The sequence below is a fragment of the Trichoderma virens genome (assembly GCF_000170995.1).
Source record: "Trichoderma virens Gv29-8 chromosome Unknown TRIVIscaffold_86, whole genome shotgun sequence".
NCBI classification, from domain to species: domain Eukaryota; kingdom Fungi; phylum Ascomycota; class Sordariomycetes; order Hypocreales; family Hypocreaceae; genus Trichoderma; species Trichoderma virens.
The window spans coordinates 773,145-791,599 of record NW_014013663.1 but is presented as its reverse complement, the minus strand read 5'-3'; the positions used below and the strand labels follow the sequence as shown (position 1 = coordinate 791,599).

General features: G+C 50.4%; 6 protein-coding genes across 6 annotated transcripts; 4 read left to right on the top strand and 2 right to left on the bottom strand.

The window, feature by feature from the left end:
- Positions 1 to 2,824: 2,824 nt before the first annotated feature.
- Positions 2,825 to 4,087, top strand: TRIVIDRAFT_47159 (uncharacterized protein; the record flags this gene model as incomplete). Its single annotated transcript, XM_014097232.1, has 2 exons — positions 2,825 to 2,886; positions 2,977 to 4,087. 2 exons carry the CDS (start codon positions 2,825 to 2,827, stop codon positions 4,085 to 4,087), a joined length of 1,173 nt encoding a protein of 390 aa, XP_013952707.1.
- Positions 4,088 to 4,576: 489 nt separating this feature from the next.
- Positions 4,577 to 6,065, top strand: TRIVIDRAFT_14438 (uncharacterized protein; the record flags this gene model as incomplete). Its single annotated transcript, XM_014096977.1, has 3 exons — positions 4,577 to 4,726; positions 4,785 to 5,834; positions 5,913 to 6,065. Coding segments are annotated over 3 exons (1,353 nt in total), but the record flags the coding sequence as incomplete, so codon positions are not given.
- Positions 6,066 to 6,410: 345 nt separating this feature from the next.
- Positions 6,411 to 7,475, bottom strand: TRIVIDRAFT_81033 (uncharacterized protein; the record flags this gene model as incomplete). Its single annotated transcript, XM_014097231.1, has 2 exons — positions 6,411 to 6,687; positions 6,804 to 7,475. The coding sequence occupies 2 exons, from the start codon at positions 7,367 to 7,369 to the stop codon at positions 6,411 to 6,413; spliced, it is 843 nt and encodes a 280-aa protein (XP_013952706.1).
- Positions 7,476 to 8,343: 868 nt separating this feature from the next.
- TRIVIDRAFT_47158 (uncharacterized protein) lies at positions 8,344 to 9,814 on the top strand (the record flags this gene model as incomplete). Its single annotated transcript, XM_014097230.1, has 2 exons — positions 8,344 to 8,485; positions 8,568 to 9,814. The coding sequence occupies 2 exons, from the start codon at positions 8,344 to 8,346 to the stop codon at positions 9,812 to 9,814; spliced, it is 1,389 nt and encodes a 462-aa protein (XP_013952705.1).
- A 1,383-nt stretch (positions 9,815 to 11,197) lies between these two features.
- TRIVIDRAFT_182506 (putative golgi mannosyltransferase complex subunit) lies at positions 11,198 to 13,400 on the top strand (the record flags this gene model as incomplete). Its single annotated transcript, XM_014097229.1, has 3 exons — positions 11,198 to 11,610; positions 11,698 to 12,092; positions 12,155 to 13,400. 3 exons carry the CDS (start codon positions 11,489 to 11,491, stop codon positions 12,970 to 12,972), a joined length of 1,335 nt encoding a protein of 444 aa, XP_013952704.1.
- Positions 13,401 to 15,719: 2,319 nt separating this feature from the next.
- TRIVIDRAFT_58477 (uncharacterized protein) lies at positions 15,720 to 16,715 on the bottom strand (the record flags this gene model as incomplete). Its single annotated transcript, XM_014097228.1, has 1 exon — positions 15,720 to 16,715. One exon carries the CDS (start codon positions 16,713 to 16,715, stop codon positions 15,720 to 15,722), a length of 996 nt encoding a protein of 331 aa, XP_013952703.1.
- Positions 16,716 to 18,455: the final 1,740 nt, after the last annotated feature.

Sequence of the window (18,455 nt, the reverse complement as noted above, 5' to 3'; positions counted from 1 at the left end):
TGGATTACGACGTTTGGAATCTTGTGTGGCAGCGATACCCAACTGATTTTGGGAGTGTTTGGAGTTTACATGGGTTGATACCAGAGTGTTTTGATGGGACATCAGCGTTGTTTTTTTTTTTTTTTTTTTTTTGGGATGGGCTATCAGCGTTGGGTTTGTTTTCATCAGCGTTCGATTTGCTTTAATGGGCTATGAGCGTTGCATTTGTTTTGATCGTACATCAGCGCTGGATTTGTTTTGATGGTATATTAGCGTTGGATTTTTTTGGGATGAGGCATCAGCGTTGGATTTGTTTTGATGGGCTATCAGCGTTGGATGTGTTCTGACAGCGTTGGATTACAAGTCTGATGCCCGCTAAAGGCGTTCATGAGGACAAGCAAAGCAACTGCGCCGATCGCGGTCGGCTAGTTCGATCAAGGTCAACCGGATCGTTCGAGGCCATTCCGTTCGCTCGAGGTCATTCCGTTCGCTCGATGTCATTCCGTTCGTTCGATGTCATTCCGTTCGTTCGAGGTCATCCCGTTCGTTTGAAGCTACGTTGATAGATCGCAGTCTTCCAGTTCGATCAAGGTCTTTCAGTTCGATCAAGGTCTTTCAGTTCGATCAAGGTCTTCCAGTTCGATCAAGGTCTTCCAGTTTGATAGAAGCCACCTTGATAGAACGAGTCCACCAAGATAGATCGCGGTCAGTTTGTTTGATCAAGGTCTTCCGGATCGTTCGAGGTCAGCTAGATTGATCGGGCCTACCTAGCTGGATCAAGGTCATCCCGTTCGATCAAGGTCATCCTGTTTGATCAAGGTTCAAGTTATCGCTATCTGTCAAAGATACCCACTACATGTATCAAACGGAAGCTTTCTTATTACCCCCCGGGGGCGCCTGCAGCGCTTATATGCCTGCGGCGTCGTCTGGTTATAGCAGTATTTGGTAAGTGCAGAAAGCTGCTTTCCTCTACCTCTAAACGACACTAATCCCCAAAGGAAATACGTCTGCGGTAAAAGGACGTACGCGAAACTACACCGAGGCGCGCCGCCACATCGCGGGTAATGTGAGATATAGGGAGCTGTGGAGAGCTGTGGAGCTCAACACCACAGGAACATCGCGATACTCACTTGCAACTTGCAACAACACCAGAAAACGATATCAGCACTACATCGCGGGTGGTGAAAGCTGCCAAAATTCACGAATCTGACTAATTGCTAGTCAGTATTTCGACCTGTGGCTTGAAAATGTGTGGCTTGTTGTCATTTTTGCCCATTCATAAAGCAAATCTGGAAGTTGCACTTCACTCAATTTACAACTTCTGATGCATGTCCTCTATGAGTACGTCGAATAGGAAACGGCTCTACTTTAGTTTGGTTTAATTCATCATCAATTTTTATACGACGGCCTATCACTTCCAAGGCTTCTCCGATGTCTTCGCAAGCTCTGACTTATTCTTCTTGATAGAGAACTCTTGGTCTCTGAGATGGCAACAACAGAAGGTGAGTAAGGTGGAGAGCAGATAAGACTCTCAGCCGATGATGCATTGTGAATACTCCATTCTGGAAATGGTTGTTTTCTTCGATCGCATTTGATGGCTCTCGTACCAAGCGAAACGGGTGTGGCAAGGTCCGCAAGGATGTCCATATTAGTCATGAGATGGCCAGGAATCTTCAATAATATGAACCACTGGGGCGCTTTGTAAGCTTGGAAGGAAATGTTAGAGGTTTCGCATAGGCTCGGGAGCTCATACCTAACGCAGGCAATGCAACAAGTTTAAAAGTCTTGGATAGAGTCGCTGAGAGTCAGAGCCATGGAAGTCCGAGATGTTAAAGTCAGAACTGTTACTACCTAGGTATACCTGGATCTCTCCGTCTTTTCAAATGGATATCTGTTTCTTTTTAAAATCCTCCGCCATGGGGCATCTTCTCCAGCAATGTCGTGATTCAGCAGCCGTGAGGAGGAGAGGAGGAGTTATATCCATCTTGGAAGGATCTACTACATCACCTCTATCAAAACGCCATTGGCCCAATCAAAGGAAAGGCCAAGCCCGGTGAATCTCACTCTCGATTCATCATCACCAGTCATGCAGCGTCACATCCAGCATCGATAACGGCTCATTGCCCGTCACGAATTTCGCCGATGCAGGCCAAATCAGCCTTATCTCGTTGCACCAGGCAGATGCGAGATCCATGTAACTGCATGTACGAAATCCAATGGATCTTGGTCTGCCGCGTCCCATCTCTCAATGCAGATATAGTGCAACTTATATCGCTCTTACAGAGTATATCGCTGCAGTAAGCAGCAACTTACTTAGGATTATATCGCTGCAGTAAGCAGGGCTCTCGTACTCGTATCCCCATGCAACTCTAAACCCTGCAATTGGCGATGGATTTGGCCTGTGCTCAAGCATCTTTGTAGTGGGGTTGCTGCATCAGCCCCGCGCCCGTGAGCCGAAAACGAGCGTCTGTTCGTCTCTAATTTTAAGGGGACCAAGATGATAGATGAATAGATTGGATGGATGGATGGATCTAAAGGCATTGGATCCTTTAAAATTGGCCGTCCAGGTACTAGCACAATCGGCCTTAGTGTTTGCAGTAGTAGCTACCTACAGAGATAGCCTGTGTTGGGCGGTGTAAAAGTACGGGTGACATTTTGCCTTTGCGCCCAACCCACGTTTCCTTTCTAAATGGGCACACATAAACCACTACATCAAACCTCCTCTCCTCTCTTCTTCTGCTTCGACCAGCCATTGTTTATGACTGTGGCATCTTGTATCTTTATTCGAGTCAGATAAAGAATCCGCACATCTCCCGTCCTCGATCCCTCCAAACCATCGATCGCCATGGCAGACACAAAGGTCTACCGCGCAAGCACCACCGCCCCCGTCAACATTGCTGTTGTCAAGTATGTCGAGCAATTGGGCCCCGACGAATGAAGAAACAAACAGAATCTCCCCAGAGAATCAGCTGCTAACCGCCATCCTCCTCCCTCTAGGTACTGGGGCAAGCGTGACGCAAAGCTCAACCTCCCCACCAACAGCTCCCTCTCCGTGACGCTGTCCCAGAGCGATCTCCGCACCCTCACGACCGCCTCCTGCTCCTCCTCCTACACCGGCGACGACAGCCTGCTGCTCAATGGCGAGCCCTCCGACGTTTCGGGTGCGCGAACCCAGGCCTGCTTCCGTGAGCTGCGCGCCCGCCGAGCTGCCCTCGAGGCTGCCAACAACTCGCTGCCCAAGCTGTCCACTTTCCCCCTGAAGATCGTCTCCGAGAACAACTTCCCCACGGCCGCTGGTCTGGCTTCGTCTGCCGCCGGCTTTGCTGCCCTCGTCCAGGCCATTGCCAACCTCTACGAGCTCCCCGACTCTCCGTCAGAGCTGTCCCTCATTGCTCGCCAGGGCTCTGGCTCTGCCTGCCGCAGCTTGTTCGGCGGATATGTCGCCTGGAGAATGGGTGACAAGGCGGACGGCAGCGACTCCATGGCTGACTTGGTTGCTCCCGCCTCGCACTGGCCCAGCATGCGAGCGCTGATTCTGGTTGTCAGCGCCGCCAAGAAGGGCGTCTCGTCCACCTCTGGCATGCAGCAGACTGTCGCAACTTCGGGCCTGTTCAAGGAGAGAATAGCCACCGTCGTCCCCGCCAACATGGCCCTGATGGAGGATGCCATCAAGAACCGCAACTTTCCTCAGTTCGCCGAGGTCACTATGCGCGACTCCAACTCGTTCCACGCCACCTGCGCCGACACCTACCCCCCCATCTTTTACATGAACGATGTGTCCAAGGCCTCCATCCGCGCAGTCGAGGCCATCAATGCTCAGGCTGGCAAGACCATTGCCGCCTACACTTTTGATGCCGGCCCCAACTGCGTTGTGTACTACCAGGAGGAGGATGCGGCGACGGTGCTGGGTGCTTTTGCGCCGATCCTGGCCACCGCCGAGGGCTGGAAGGATGGAAACGTCGTAAACGCCAGTGTCAAGCTGGATGAGGGCATCGCCGGCACTATCAAGGAGGGCGTCAGCAGAGTCATCATGACTGGCGTTGGAGAGGGTCCTCTCAAGACGGATGAGTTCCTGGTTGCTGAGGATGGCACGCCTGTGAAGCGATAGATGGGAGGCAATAGAATCTGGCGTTTGTTGGGATACAAGCCGTAAATGTACATGGCGAAAAGAATATCATATCAAAAGTTAATATACCTATCGATAGATGGATTGAAGAATTGGAATATCATGTGTTTTTTTGGCTTTTTATTGCCATTTCCCGCTGTAGGTTATGGGACAGTGCTGTGCCAAAATTGCAGCTGGCAAAGTTGATTCTGCCACCTTTGATTCACCTGCCTAACACAATCGCTTCCACCCTACACTGGCAACTTTCAACTTTCCTTCTGCATCATTCACTGCAGCCCATAGGCAAAATTCACTGCGCATCTTGTTCCTAAATTGAAACCTTCTCTTCTTCTTTGAGCACACTCACTTCCTCATTTTTTTCAAGTCAGTCTTTTCACCCGCGAATCTCGTCTCATGATCGCAACTCCTTGAATTATCAGTCTCGCTGCTGCATCTTGATTTGAAGGTGGCTGAAAGCTCAACATGCCCGCCATGGCAACTCATCACGAACCTGAAGACGAGCCAGAGGAGAGAATTACCGATCTTCTAGCCTGGGGCAACGATGTCGAAATCGTGGAGCTCGACAAGTCTGGCCATGTGCAGCAGCAGTGGCTCCATGCCCACGACGGCCACGTCTTGCGAGTGAGCCTCCCTCCCTCCCTCTACTAATGAGCATATTCTAAATCGGATACAGACCCAGCTTAAGAACAGATCCAACGGCTTCTTCTCCCGCTCTGCTCGAGAATGGCGCAAGGTCTTGTTTGACTCGTTTCTCCCAGTGGGATTCCCGCACTCAGTCTCTAAGGATTACTTGGCATATCAAATGTTCGATTCTCTCCAAGCCTTCTTTTCAACCATCAGCTCTCTTCTTGCCAATCGCGCCCTGCTTCAAGGTCTAGGTGTTGGAGATGCGTCTTCTTCTGCGACGTTTGCCCTTCTTCTCACAATCCTCAAAGATGCCATGTCTCGCATTGCGACAATCGTGTTTGCCCACCGCTTTGGCCTTCGTATTGAGCCAGATGCAAAGCGATACCGTTTCCTGGCTGATATTTTCAACGACAGCGCCTTCTTTCTGGAGCTCTACAGTCCGTACCTTGGCTCCTGGGGCAAGGTGATTGCGCTCAGCACTGGCGAAGCACTCCGAGCGTTATGCGGTGTTGCCGCCGGTGCCAGCAAAGCGGCGCTGAGTGTGCATTTTGCAAGACAGGACAATCTCGCTGAACTGAATGCAAAAGAAGCTAGCCAGGAGACAGCCGTAGGATTGATCGGATTGCTTGTTGGCACATTGGTCGTCAAGACGATTGAAGACCATTCAAGTGTCGTGATCCTGATGATTCTCCTCGTCTTTGCCCATCTCGGCATGAATTACCTCGGCGTTCGCAGTGTTTGCATGACTACACTCAACAGACAACGAGCAACAATCCTATTTAGCGAGTATCTCAAGAACCGCGTCGTCCTAACCCCCGAGCAAGTTGCAGAAAGAGAGAGTATCATCTTCTGGAGCCCCATCATGAGAAATATCCGCGGGAAAAAGGTGGTCTATCTCGAATTTGCTGAAAGCTATGGCCATGCTATGAGCTGCTCCGATCCGCACGACCAACTAATCATCGTCGACGGCATCAAGCATACCCGGTTCATATGCTCCCGCGTCCCCAAATATCTCACCCCCATCAAAATGCTCCTTTGGGAGGGAGCGCAGCCGATAGACGCCATACGGGCATGGTTCGCCTCAATGGAAATCGCCTGGATGGTGGATAACGGCGGTGCCTACACTCAGAAACTGGACGAGCTATTCTGCGATGCCGGTGTTCAAGGCAATGGCAGAAAGTTTAGCATTGCGGGCAGGGACAGGGACAGCGAGTTTGTGCCACAGTTCAGCAACCCTGATCTCTGGGACCAGATGGCGCAGAAAGGCTGGAATCTGGAGGCGCAGGCTTTGGAGACAAAGGCTCCTACTCGGCTGCAGATACGGAAGAAGCGAGCGAAGAATATGTAAATGAGTGCAAATGCTCTGCTTAGGCGAATTGGGACAGAGAGGTCGGAATGGGTTTGCTGGGGTAACACTGTTGTACTACACAGACCCAGTAAAAGCATCACAGGAACGATGCAAATGAATTGACGCAATGAATGACACAAGAGGCCTTTCTCAGAATCGTACAGGAGATTGTATTGTACAAGGAGCCCTCTTCCAGCTCCATCTATCTATATATGTTTTTCTAACGCAACACATCATTATCAATCCAACAAAACGCCATTTTCCTATGCCTCACGTGAATCGTATTATACATCACACCACATCCATCTTTTGCTCTCCAAAGGGTCACTCTTAAGCCAAACCCGTCCACCTCATAACCCGCATCTTGACTCCCTCCAAGGTATTCAGCTTCGGCCTGACATCGAGATAGAAGCTCGGGCCTCCAGCCGTGCCACCAGGCCGTCCAGCGTAAAAGTCAATGACGTAGTCGACGCGAGTGCCGCAGCGGTCGATGACCCAGTCGTGGCGGTCGAAGGGCGCGGTGTAGCCGAGGATGGTGTTGATGCGGGCTGTTGGAGTCATGCGGGTGCTTTTGTTGGCAAAGGAGGAGAGCTTGGGACCGTCACATCTGCAGTTTCTGCGGTTAGCTGTTGTATTTCATGGTGTTTTGATGGAGAATTGTAGCTGGAAATGGGGATGGGGAAAGTTGGAGTGTGGATGGAGGAGAGAGAGCGACAAACGTACTTTGAGTCGGCCAGGTAGGGAGCTTCCCATTCTTTAATCTGCTGCCATGCGCGCTCATTGACGGCATTGTGGATGGGCACAACCGTCTTCATGTCCACCTCGCGCGCATCATAGCCCTTGCGCTTCATCGCCTCGAAGAACATCTTCTCCGAGGGATAAACCCAGTTCCCAGAAGCATCCACACCAGACTCGACCTCCGCATTAGACGGATTCGCAGAAGCGCCATGGTCGACGGGACATTCATCCGAATTCGCAAAGGAGCGGGGGATGGTAGATGTTACGCGGGAGGTCTCGAGGCCGGATGGCGTTGTTGAAGAAGAAGATATCGCGGGGTGGTCTGCGGGGAGGTTTGCGGCGGGGGAGGGAGAGGACCAGATGTAGGAGGAGATTGTCTGGGTCCAGGAGGAGGAAGGCTTCTTGGAGGAGTGATCGACGGGGCATTTGGATGCCTGAGATGGGTCGACTTGGGTGTGTGTTTGGTTCTGTTTGGAGGCTTCGGCGGCGCGAGCTTGGGCGAGCCAGGCGTCGCGGGTTTTGTGGTCGACGGGACAGGCGTCTTCTGCCATGGTTGAAGCTGATGCTTGATTCTGTATTGTATGAGATGATTCGATTGCGATCCGATCTAAATTGGGATTGTAAAGAGCGAAATGTAGTTGCGACGGGAGCTGGGAGTGGTTGGATTGCAGATTAATAATTTTTTTGATGGCGGCGCAAAAGAGTATCGCAACTTTGCGATTGCGAAATCTTGGTGTTTGGGCCGAGAATTTGCCGGATTGGTGAAGAAAATGGGAAACATGAGGATTCAATTCATAGGTACTATTACTGAGATTTAAGTTCAAATAAAGGTAAATTAATTGAAGTCAATAATATACCAGTTCAGCTTTATAATTGATTCATGGCAGAGAAGCTAGAGGATGAGGACATGCACTACGGGGTGTCATCCTCGCTATTTCGTCTCTAGGCTAGCAGGACTGACAGCTGTGTAAGTTCCTCAATGTTGACAAGCGACGAGTGTTCACAATGATGTATGGTTCCTTTACAAAGCTAGATCTAGTGTAGCATCCCGATTTCAAATCTGTGTTTGCTTTGATCGGCCGTGCTGGTCAACATCTATTCTTCATTCTGCGTTATCATGAAATCATATACCATTGCTCATAGCATGGATTGCGCGTAGAATGTAACGCGAGTCTGAAGATGAAAGGAAATTCATCCAGATTCTATCCACACGATTAGCTGACGTACCGTCTAAGTGTGAAATTGAGAGCCAGAAACGAGATTGTCCAATACGTTGTGAACTTATGGTAGAAAAATAGCACATGTGACGGGCCTTTCATGTGTTCCAAGAGAAGTGGCTGCGTCATAGCGCTCCAGCACTCCTTATCGCGATCCTTATCTACTCCATACAGCCGCCTCCAACCTCGCGTGACCCATGTCAGCTACTCTTTCCATCAACATTCTCCCAGCTTGCTCGATGCAAAGCTCTTTACACTCAACAATGTTCTTCTCTTAGTGATGGTCTCTCAGTCGACTCGAATACAGAATGTCTAGTCGCTCCCCGTCTGCGTCTGGGCTGCTCCCCATGCCTGGGGCTCCGTCATCGTCCTGGGCCGCCTACAGCGCCAGACTGAAGAGCTTGGTGAAGCATCCCAACATAAGGGTCGTCGTCGCCTTCTGGCTTCTTGGTGCGCATCTTATGAAATTCCTGGCTTTTACACAATCATATATCAATATGCCATGTAGCTAACCATCTGTCTTGCTTGACAGGTCTGATCAACAATGTGCTCTACGTAATCATCCTCTCGGCCGCGCAAGACCTCGTCGGATCCCTCCCGAAAGGTGTCGTTCTCCTCGCCGACGTCGTCCCCTCGTTCTTCACCAAGCTCATTGCTCCATACTTTATCCATCGCATACCGTACCCGATACGAGTACTCATCTTCATCGCGCTGTCTGCAGGCGGCATGTTGATGATTGCTCTTACACCTCCGTCCAAATCGGTGCCGGTAAAGATGGTGGGAGTAGTCTTGGCTAGCCTGAGTAGTGGCGGAGGCGAGCTCAGTTTCTTGGGACTGTCGCATTACTACGGACATGTGAGCTTGGCCGGTTGGGGATCTGGCACTGGTGCAGCCGGTCTGGTTGGTGCAGGCTTATATGTGCTGTTGACGGACTGGTGGGGGTTTACTGTCCAGCAGAGCCTGCTCTTCTCGGCTTGTCTACCTCTCATCATGTTCATCAGCTTCTTCATCGTCCTTCCGTTAGAGCCGCTACGTCAAGCTGGTGCATTGAAGGAATATGATGCTGTTCCGGAAAGAGACGTAGAGGACGAAATGGATGCAGACCAGACGGAACAGGAGATTACAGCTAGCACTTCTGCGCTGCTTGTACCGGAGCCATCTGTCCTATCAGCAAACACCGCGTATGCCATGACTCGGGGTGGCTCGAATTCTCTCCAGAACAACTTGCGGAGAGCCAAGGCGCTCTTCATACCGTACATGGCGCCCTTGCTGCTGGTATATATTGCCGAGTATACCATCAACCAAGGCGTCGCGCCCACGCTACTCTTCCCACTCGAATCGTCGCCATTCAAGGAGTACCGTGAATTCTATCCCTTCTATGGGTTTCTATATCAGGTTGGCGTCTTCATCTCGCGGTCCTCCACCGCTTTTATCCGTGTTCACTACCTGTACCTCCCATCCCTACTCCAAGTCGGAAACTTGATTCTTCTGACACTCCATGCCATGTTCTTCTTTATTCCATCCGTCTACATTGTATTCATCATCATCTTCTGGGAGGGCCTATTGGGCGGCGCCGTCTACGTGAACTGCTTCGCCGAAATCATGGAAAATGTACCGGTTGAGGAGCGCGAGTTTAGTCTCAGCGCCACTACGGTGAGTGACAGCGGGGGCATTTGCATTGCAGGCCTGATTAGCATCCTGATGGAGACGAGTCTCTGCGATTACCAGGTTGCGCATGGGCGCGATTGGTGCCAGAGGGTTACCATTTCGCATGGCTGAGGATTCTGAGGATTATAGAGGCAAACAATCAAAGAGCAGTCATCAAATGGAGTAGCGTGAATGGTTTAGTGGTAAAATTCTCCGTTGCCATCCGAGCAACGTCGGGGAGCCCTGGGTTCGATTCCCAGTTCACGCATGTGATTTTCTTTTTTCTTTTCTTCTCTTTTTTGCAATTTCCAGCTGATGAAGAAAAGATGTTTGTATGGAGTGTAGTATTTGTTGTATGTACGTATGTTGATCATCAATGCTGAAAGCGGAAATTGATCAAGTGTCAAAATCTTATTTTTCGCCTCTTGTGCTCTGTGTAAAGGCTCCAGCGGGCTGAGATATACTTGAAGCTAGCGAACAGGCTTACTGGATGCATCTGTGGCAAGACCAACATTTTCCTCTTTGGGGTGCAGATGTTGGTATCCTCACCGTTATTAGAGTTTTCGACCGTTGTTTCTACTTTTATTTTCTGCTTTACTGCATGCAATGTGCTAAAGCAGAACATTGAATCCTTTGGGAGTTGTCAGTGTCCTGTAATTTCTCTTCAAGGTTCTGCCGTAGAATCAATCGGTTACGCGGCACGGTGCCGATTCCCGACGCCGCCAGAAGAGGGAGCCAAGTCCGTCAATAGACAGCAACTAATACGCATAGACTCTTCCAGTTGCATCGTGCAGCACATACTATCCAGACGTAGCACAGAATACTGTCTTGGGATAATGCCGCAGCTGTTTTCTCGTATCGACCCTTGGTACATCCATTGATTCCCTCGCCATCTGTTAGCAACATGTCGTAGTGCAGCGAATCACACAGCCCACAACGCCCTCCGTCAGCAACTTTACCAAAAGCAAAATCCAGCTGAAACAGTATCAACACGCACTCTTGACGTCTTACTCATCCAACAGAAATAGCTAGCGCCACTCCTCCAAAGTTGCTGTAAAAAGTAAAAACCTGCATCCAGTCCATTTAATTGTCCCCCCCTGCTAGACTCCTGTACTTGGCACTAGATAGGACCTAGTATTAGCCTGCGACCCCAAAAGCTGTGCCTCTCAACAGCCGCCAGCAGTGGGCACTCGCAGAACAGAACAGAACAGGGCCAGAAACGGGTCAAACACAAGCAGCTAAAAGCTACTAGCAGCGCGCGTACTGCAGCGAGATTCGAGATTCCCCCGTCAACGCCAAGCCCCCGACTTTGGTGCTGCTTGCTAGCGACGGATCGTCTCTCCTGTTAGCAGATACCCGGCCATGGGCCTCCAGGTACGTACCGGATAACGTGGCCAAGGTCCTTGTCTCCAGTCTTGTCCTTGTTTCTGCCCCTTTTCCCGCCTTGGAGTGGCCGTCTTCCATCTCCAGCGTCTTGGCTGTGCTTCGCCACGCGCCTCTTCGTCCTCTCCAAACGCTCGGGCTTCTTTCTGCCGGTTGTCACCAGCTTCTCTTTCCATTCATTTCCTGCTTCTTGTTTGTGTCCGGATTCCGTTTGCGTCTTCTCTCCTTCCTTTTCTCTACCGTACGAGTACGAGTACAGCATATAATCCCCGTGTTTTTGGTGGGCACGCGGATCACCGTTCGCTAGGATCCACTCCCTCAGTCCTCCCTCTGCCCTCTGCCCTCTTTTTTTCCCTCCTGCGCCGATACAAAACAGGGCTTGTCCTCTTTATCCGCATTGCACAGGCGGAGTATGCAGCGATAATGTTTATCGGCGGTGTTCGATCTTCAAAGCTGTCGGCCCTTTTGGCCGGCACCATCATCTTCATCATTGTCTTTGCCGGCCTGGTTTACAACCACCTGGACTCGGCCGAACTGCCCAACAGGTACGTGGTCACAGATCGCATCGTGGTCCGCTGCTGGCAACAGATCTAGCAGTATATGGATATGGCTAACCCAACGACGAATTCCAGGACGCAGCCAAACACAAACACGGGCGTCGTGCCTCCGGTAACGCCGCCTTCTGAACCCGTCAAGCCTGTCGAACCTGTCAAGCCCGTCGAACCCGTTAAACCCGTTGAACCTGTCAAGCCTGACACCAGCTTCCGCGATGTCTGGTTCGAAGTCCACAAGCCTTCCATCAAGCCCAACTCCAGCTTCTACCAACCCTATGGAGCCTTCAAGTTCGACCTGAAGCACGACATTCACTTCCCGGAGCCCCTCGGCAACGATCTATGCATCATCGACCTCGACAATCGCCCCTTTGATGCGCCTCATCAGATCTTTGGACCCGATGTCATGAGCTGGGAGAAGAACCCCGACAAGGTTCATGGCCTGTCTGTTGGCGTGCTCAACCACTGGCTTTATGGTACGTTGCCAATTCCACTCTCGCAGCATCATTGGCATCCAAGCTAACGTGACCACTTGCAGCCAAGATTCACGGTTACAAGTACTACTTTGTTGCCATTGAGAAGCCCGAGGACCGCCGTGCTTCTTGGAAGAAGGCCCCTGTCATCTCCACCATCCTTAAGGAGCACAAGGTGTGCCTGTATCTCGACTCCGACGCCATCTTCCAGAACCTCGACCTTCCTTTTGAGTGGCTGCTGAACTACTGGGACCTCGACCCTCGTAACAACTCTCTTGCCCTGGCCGTCGACCCCAACCGCGAGTACAACAAGGACAAGTTTGGCAAGCTCATGCTCAACACTGGCTTCATTGTTGCGCAAAACAACGCCAAGACGTACGAAATCATGGACGCCTGGCAAGGATGCCCCGAGGAGAACGGCAAGCACCCCGAATGTGTCGAGTTCCGCACCAACTCTCCCGGCCGACCTACCGACCAAGGCGGCTTTGGCACCTTTATTCGATACGATTTCCCCGAGGACATTAGGCAGCTCGCCTGCACCGACGCCAACGGTTTCCCTAACAGCGATTCCGAGTGTGAGGGTCGCTTCATTCGCCACTTGTGGACTGGAAAGGACAGCTGGATCAAGGTTTTTGTCGGCCAGCAGGTTCCTGGCCGCTATCTCGAAATGTTCCACAAAGAGTTCCTCGACGAGAAGCCTGAATTCTACATTACCGAGAAGGACCTCATGGCCAGGAACCCACCCAAGGAAGAGTCGCGGGAACCATCCCCAGAGCAGACTCAGGACCAGTCCCAGCAACAGTCTCAAGAGCAGTCTCAAGAGAAGCCTCAGGAGCAGTCTCAAGAGCAGCAGTCCCAACAGCAGCCTGAAGAGAAGCCATGAAGCAGACTGCCTTGATCCAAGATGACTCCTCATTATTCATTGCCACGACAGGATTAAGAAAATATATCTACACCGGCATATACCAAGCACTATCTAATACGGCCATTTTTTCTTATCGCTAGGCCATCTTCGATCCGTTTTCCTTGGCTTCTCGATTGTCTTTTTTTTATATATATACGACATGTAGGCATAGGAGGCACAAGAAAGGGCTCAACATTTTGTTTTGGGAAACGGGAACTCGGTGCAGGAAACACGGTTTGTATATATAATCACTGGGCTTTTGTTTGGTTTTATTTGATAAGCTTTACGAGGCGCCGAAAGACACGAAAGCGAATCCGGGGAGGGAACGCGGATGCATCATAGCTGAGTGAATTAGCGGCAGCTGGCCAAGACACTGCCAAGTAATATTTACAATGACTTGATGACATATCTTTTATTCGCCATATGCGTAGATTCCGAGGCCTGCTGCCAAGCTTCGTACAGCGCGGATTTAATTTGTAGCTGCAAGTCCTGAGCCATGCCATGTGGGTGGTGCGGAGCATCGTGTACGGGATTAATACCGAGGTGATTTTACTTTATTCGTAAGGAAGATATCGCAGCACGGAGGTTTGTTGTTGGAAATTCCGTACGGTGAGGATTATACCAAACGGAGTCCGGAATATTAATCCTTGTCATGTTTTTGGGATTGGTGGTGAAAGTAAGTGGTGAGATGGAGCAAATGCTGGGATGCTAATTGTCAGGATACCTACTTTCTGTGGTTGAATACACAAAGAGAACAGCAATTTCTGCTTTCGACGATTTACTTTCTTCTAAACGAAATCCCAAATTCTTTCTTTAGATTAAAATGACTGAATTTTCACATGATATGACGCTGGTATTTATAAATGTTTGTATGTTGATTGCCGGGTAGTTGGCCACATGACTATCAAACAGCTTCAAGTGATGCTATAAACGTCATTGTAACCCCGTGGGAAAACACGCAAAATAAAATAGTAGCTAAAAAAAATCTGTATCACATCGTTGTCTCGTCATATCGTTTCATCCCCATCACCCAAAAAACGCATTTTGGTTTCATAAACCGCCGTCACGACATGATACACCAATACTACCGTACACACCCAGCTTTCCCATAATACCTTTGACTCAAAAGAGAACAAGAGGGCAAGGTAAAAAAAACCCGGCAGGTTGACCGCCCTTCAAACGGCGTCGATACTTGGGTAACGGTTATCTGCGAGGGCCCGGTTTCTGTGTGACGGCGTGTTTGGAGGGACAGGAGGCGCATGTGGCTTTTTTTTTATTGAAGAATGCGCAGGGCTGGTCGGGGGCTTGGTGTTACGGAGTTTTTGCTTCATGATGATGGGGGGTTTTTATTGGAAGGGGGAGAGGGGAGATTGAACAAGGAGAACAAGGAGAGAGAATGTTGGTAGAGAAATTCTAGATGTCATATTTGTATAAGCTTGATCTACGGAGTAATGAGGTAGGTGTTGGACATTATAGCATCCATATCCTGACGGGAAGATGGCCTTTTCCCTTTCTATTACTGCTGCGTACACGTAGTGCCTCTCTAAACGACCACAACCTTACAAAAACACTGCTAATACCCATCCGTATCTTCGTCGTTGCAATCGCAGACCTACTCCCCATCATCCCACTCATCAGCCCTGCATTCCGCGCCTCTATTGCATCTGCCTTGTCTTCAGCGCTGTTTGCCGCCTCCATGTTGCATGCTTCACAAGATAAGTGCGTGTAGACTTCGTCGTCGGCGCGCTCGTACCAGCCGCTGCGGCAGGACAATCCGTGGCGGTGGATCCGCCAGCGGGAGAGGGAGCCGTTCCAGCAGGGGACGCGGTTGCAGCGGCGGTTGAAGGTGAGGAAGCAGGAGGAGCAGCGGTTCCAGGACTGGAAGTGGACGCACATGGCGGCGGCGGTGATTTGTGATTTGTTTTTGTATATGTCTTGCTGATGTTGGCGGTTTGTTGGTTGGGATATAGTTGTTTGGGAGGGCGGTGTTGTAGAAGATGAGATGGCTGAAGTTGAAACTGGATATCTTGCCATTCATGAGGAAGCTTCTTGATTTGGCAAAGAAATTGAGAAATAAATGATGTTGCGAGCTGCATCAAAGCGAAGAGGCAAGATGCGAGGGAGGCCCCCTATGTATTTGAGATCGGATCGGACTGGAGAATAAGGCGGCCTCTCTTGAGGTGTGACAAACCGGTATGGTTCGAGGGAGATGGTGGACATGAGGTGAGCCGTATTCTTTACATGGTTCATGGATGAAGCTTGGACATGCTATTTGCAAAATGTTTGCTTCGTAGAATTGCCTTTTATAGATGGCCTTGTGGGAGGCGAGCTTGGTGTACCCGTAGAAGAAGGAGAGATGCTTTTTTAGAATCCCGATGACCCGGAACCAAAGAGGTGCTTGTTGCTTTTTATAGATTGGATGCTTTGTGTAAATCGGAAGACGCCGTTGTAGCTCTGCTTGGGCGTTGCTTCACCGTCAGTTTGTGAACAAAACTCTCTTTCGTCGGGTTGATCTTGTATGTTCTGGTGTATGTGTACATGGCATTTCCTCGCATCCCCTGGGACATTCATCTCACAGTCAAGCCCCCCCATCTGAGGTCGCACCAAACATGTAACTTTTGATGCAATATCCACGGTAGCACGAATGACAGCTCATCCCACGGGCAGTGCAGAAATTGGCGGTGTCGCTTACAGCTCAACAGGGACGTCCACACGATTTCTCGCGTTCAGCATTCCAAATCTGCCCACACGACAATGTTTTCCGGCGGGTCGGGCATTTCGTTGAAGAACTTTGCAATCTCGGCGTCATCATACCGCATGCTGAAATGCGTCAGCACAAACGTCGTCCGCGGCCACTTCCTCACAACTTTTTCCAGATCCCGCCATGACGTGTGCTTTGTCTTTATGCCTTGTGCCTCGTGCTCCTCATATAGAAAGCTGCACTCGGTGATGACGACGGGGATGCCCTCCTGTAGCCACGAGGGCTCCGCTTCCAGTGTCTGTGTCGTCGTGTCGCCCAGGAAGGCAAAGATAGGCGTGGTGTGAGGAGCCGTGAGCTCGGTGCCGGACCTGCGCAGTGCTTGAAGCTCGGGACCCGATAAGGAAGCGAATTCCGGCTTGAGACGCTGCGTGGTTTTGCTGAAGACGTAGCCCAAGCAGGGGACCGTATGGTCACAGCGAAAGGCTGTTGCCGTGATGCCCTGAGCGCGACGGAGAGGCACAGAGTCGCCGGGATGCAGCCCGTGAGTGAAGTGCGTGTTGAGAAAAGCTGTAGAAGAGGGAGTCCGGCCCAATTCCTCGCTTCTGGCAACCACTTGGTCGTCTATAGGGAGTCCCCGGATGTCTGCGTCTTCAGGCCCAATCTCTCCTCCAAGATTGAGTATTGTCTTGGCGAGGACAAAGTTGTCAAACGCAGTCCTCATCTCCATCGGGCAGAAAATATCCGGCGGATCATCGCGCTTCACAAATGCCGGCGCTAGCAGCGTGTGATCGCTGTGGCCGTGCGTCAAGAAGATGTGCTTGGGACGCTGGTTGTTGACGACAAGCCCGGCGTCTAGTAGAAGATTGAGCGAGGGAATCACAAAGGACGTGTGCCAGGCAGCTCGAGACCGGCCCGTGAGGACGAGCTGGCTGTGCGGTTTGGGGAATTTCCACTCGAGCACGTCGGATCGAGGAGATTGCGGCAGAGGAGCGGCGAACCGGAGTTTTGACGGGTTGGCCATGGGGATGTGTGTAAGAAGTGTCTGATCTTATGTTTATGTAGATCGTCAACCATGTAGTGGTGGTGATGAGGCTGATATCTGGTGCTGAGGTTGCTGAAGTGAAGGTGGCAGATTGAAAGTCAAGCCAGCTAATAGGATGTGGATAACTTTTGGCACCAGTCATCAGCCAGCCAGTGACAGATTCTGTTTTTGCTGGTTTTCCACATCTCCATCGTCCATACAAGATACCTTTATAGTACAGAGCTTGCTGCTCCTTACCGCATTATTTTTTTTTTACCTTGGCCGTGATAGTCATCTTGGTGTTTCGATACTTTGCTGGCTGACTGCTGAGCCCCGCATGACTCAACCGCCGCTTCGGCGAGTGAGTGCATGTGGGTAAGCGGCTTGAATCCTGCAAAAGCTCAGCTTTACACTTTATTAATTACTTAGTCGTATATAAAAATTAGAATGCTAGTAAAACCATAGACAGATATCTATATACCTACCTTGAGCAGTTTAATCGCCTTGCGCGTACACGTACAGAACCTCACCCACAGGAAAGTTATAGATAGGGCAGTATACCTTCATTGGGTACAGGTGCCTGAGCTCAAGTGAATAGAGGCGAAGCTAATCTGATAACTTTAATTAGTTGTTGTCAAAAATAGTATCGATAATAAAGTGTAAACAGCCATTTGGTCTACGCCGATCCGCTCCGCTACCTGTAGACCCTTATAGATGTGTCTCGGTCGTCGTGTAATCCACGGGGCTCGCCTCGATAGGTAATCCTCGTATGCGCTTTAGCCACGAATGATCTAGCCGTAACTCCATCTTGCCTCAGACCATTTTGTTACCAACTTCCGCCTAGAAATACATCGGGTCGAGCTATCAATATGGCCATTCCTTCGATACAGAAGAAGTAGATTATCACGGGTGAGGGAAAAGGGTTATTAGATAATCGGTGCTTGACCGAGGGACCTTCAAGATAACGAGGTGCTGGTCAAATTGCATGCCGCGACGGTGTAGCAATTGGATCCAAGGTGACCAAGCGGGAAAAGGGCGACCGAGTCGTGACTTTGTTCAATCCTGGCCACCAGGCTGGCCCAACAACTGTAGATGCACATCTAAAAGGCGGCTTGGGCGGTACGATAGACGGCGTGTTCTAAGAGTAAGGAGTTTTTGAAGAGACTTGGCTTGTCCGCGTTGCCTCAAATCTCTCATATCTTGAAGGAGCATACCTCTCTGCTGCCGGAGCCACAGCTTGGAACGCCTTATATGGTGGGAAGCCACTGAAGCCTGGTGAATGGGTTCTAACTCAGGGAACTGGAGGTGTAAGCCTTTTTGCGGTGCAGGTATGCTTGTACAGGCTTATAGAATTATATATATTGTAGCCAACAACTAACGCCTGATCTAGTTTGCCAAAGCTGCTGGTGCTAAACTCGTGGCTACGACTTCATCTGCTGAGAAGTCTGAGCTGCTTAAGCGCCTCGGCGCTGACCACGTTATCAACTACCGCGGCGATCCAAACTAGGGAAAGACTGCGAGAAAACTTACACCTAACTAGAAAAGTTTTGGCATTATCGTTGAAGTTGGTGGCACTGACACAATATCAAATTGTATACACGATCAAGCCAGAGGGCGTCATTACGGTTATTGGGGTTGTAACTTGAGTGACACCACCAGAGAGCATTACGTCTGCACTTTTGAGGATCTGTATCTTTCGTGGCATCCACGTCGGCTCAAGAGCTCTCATGGAGGAAATGA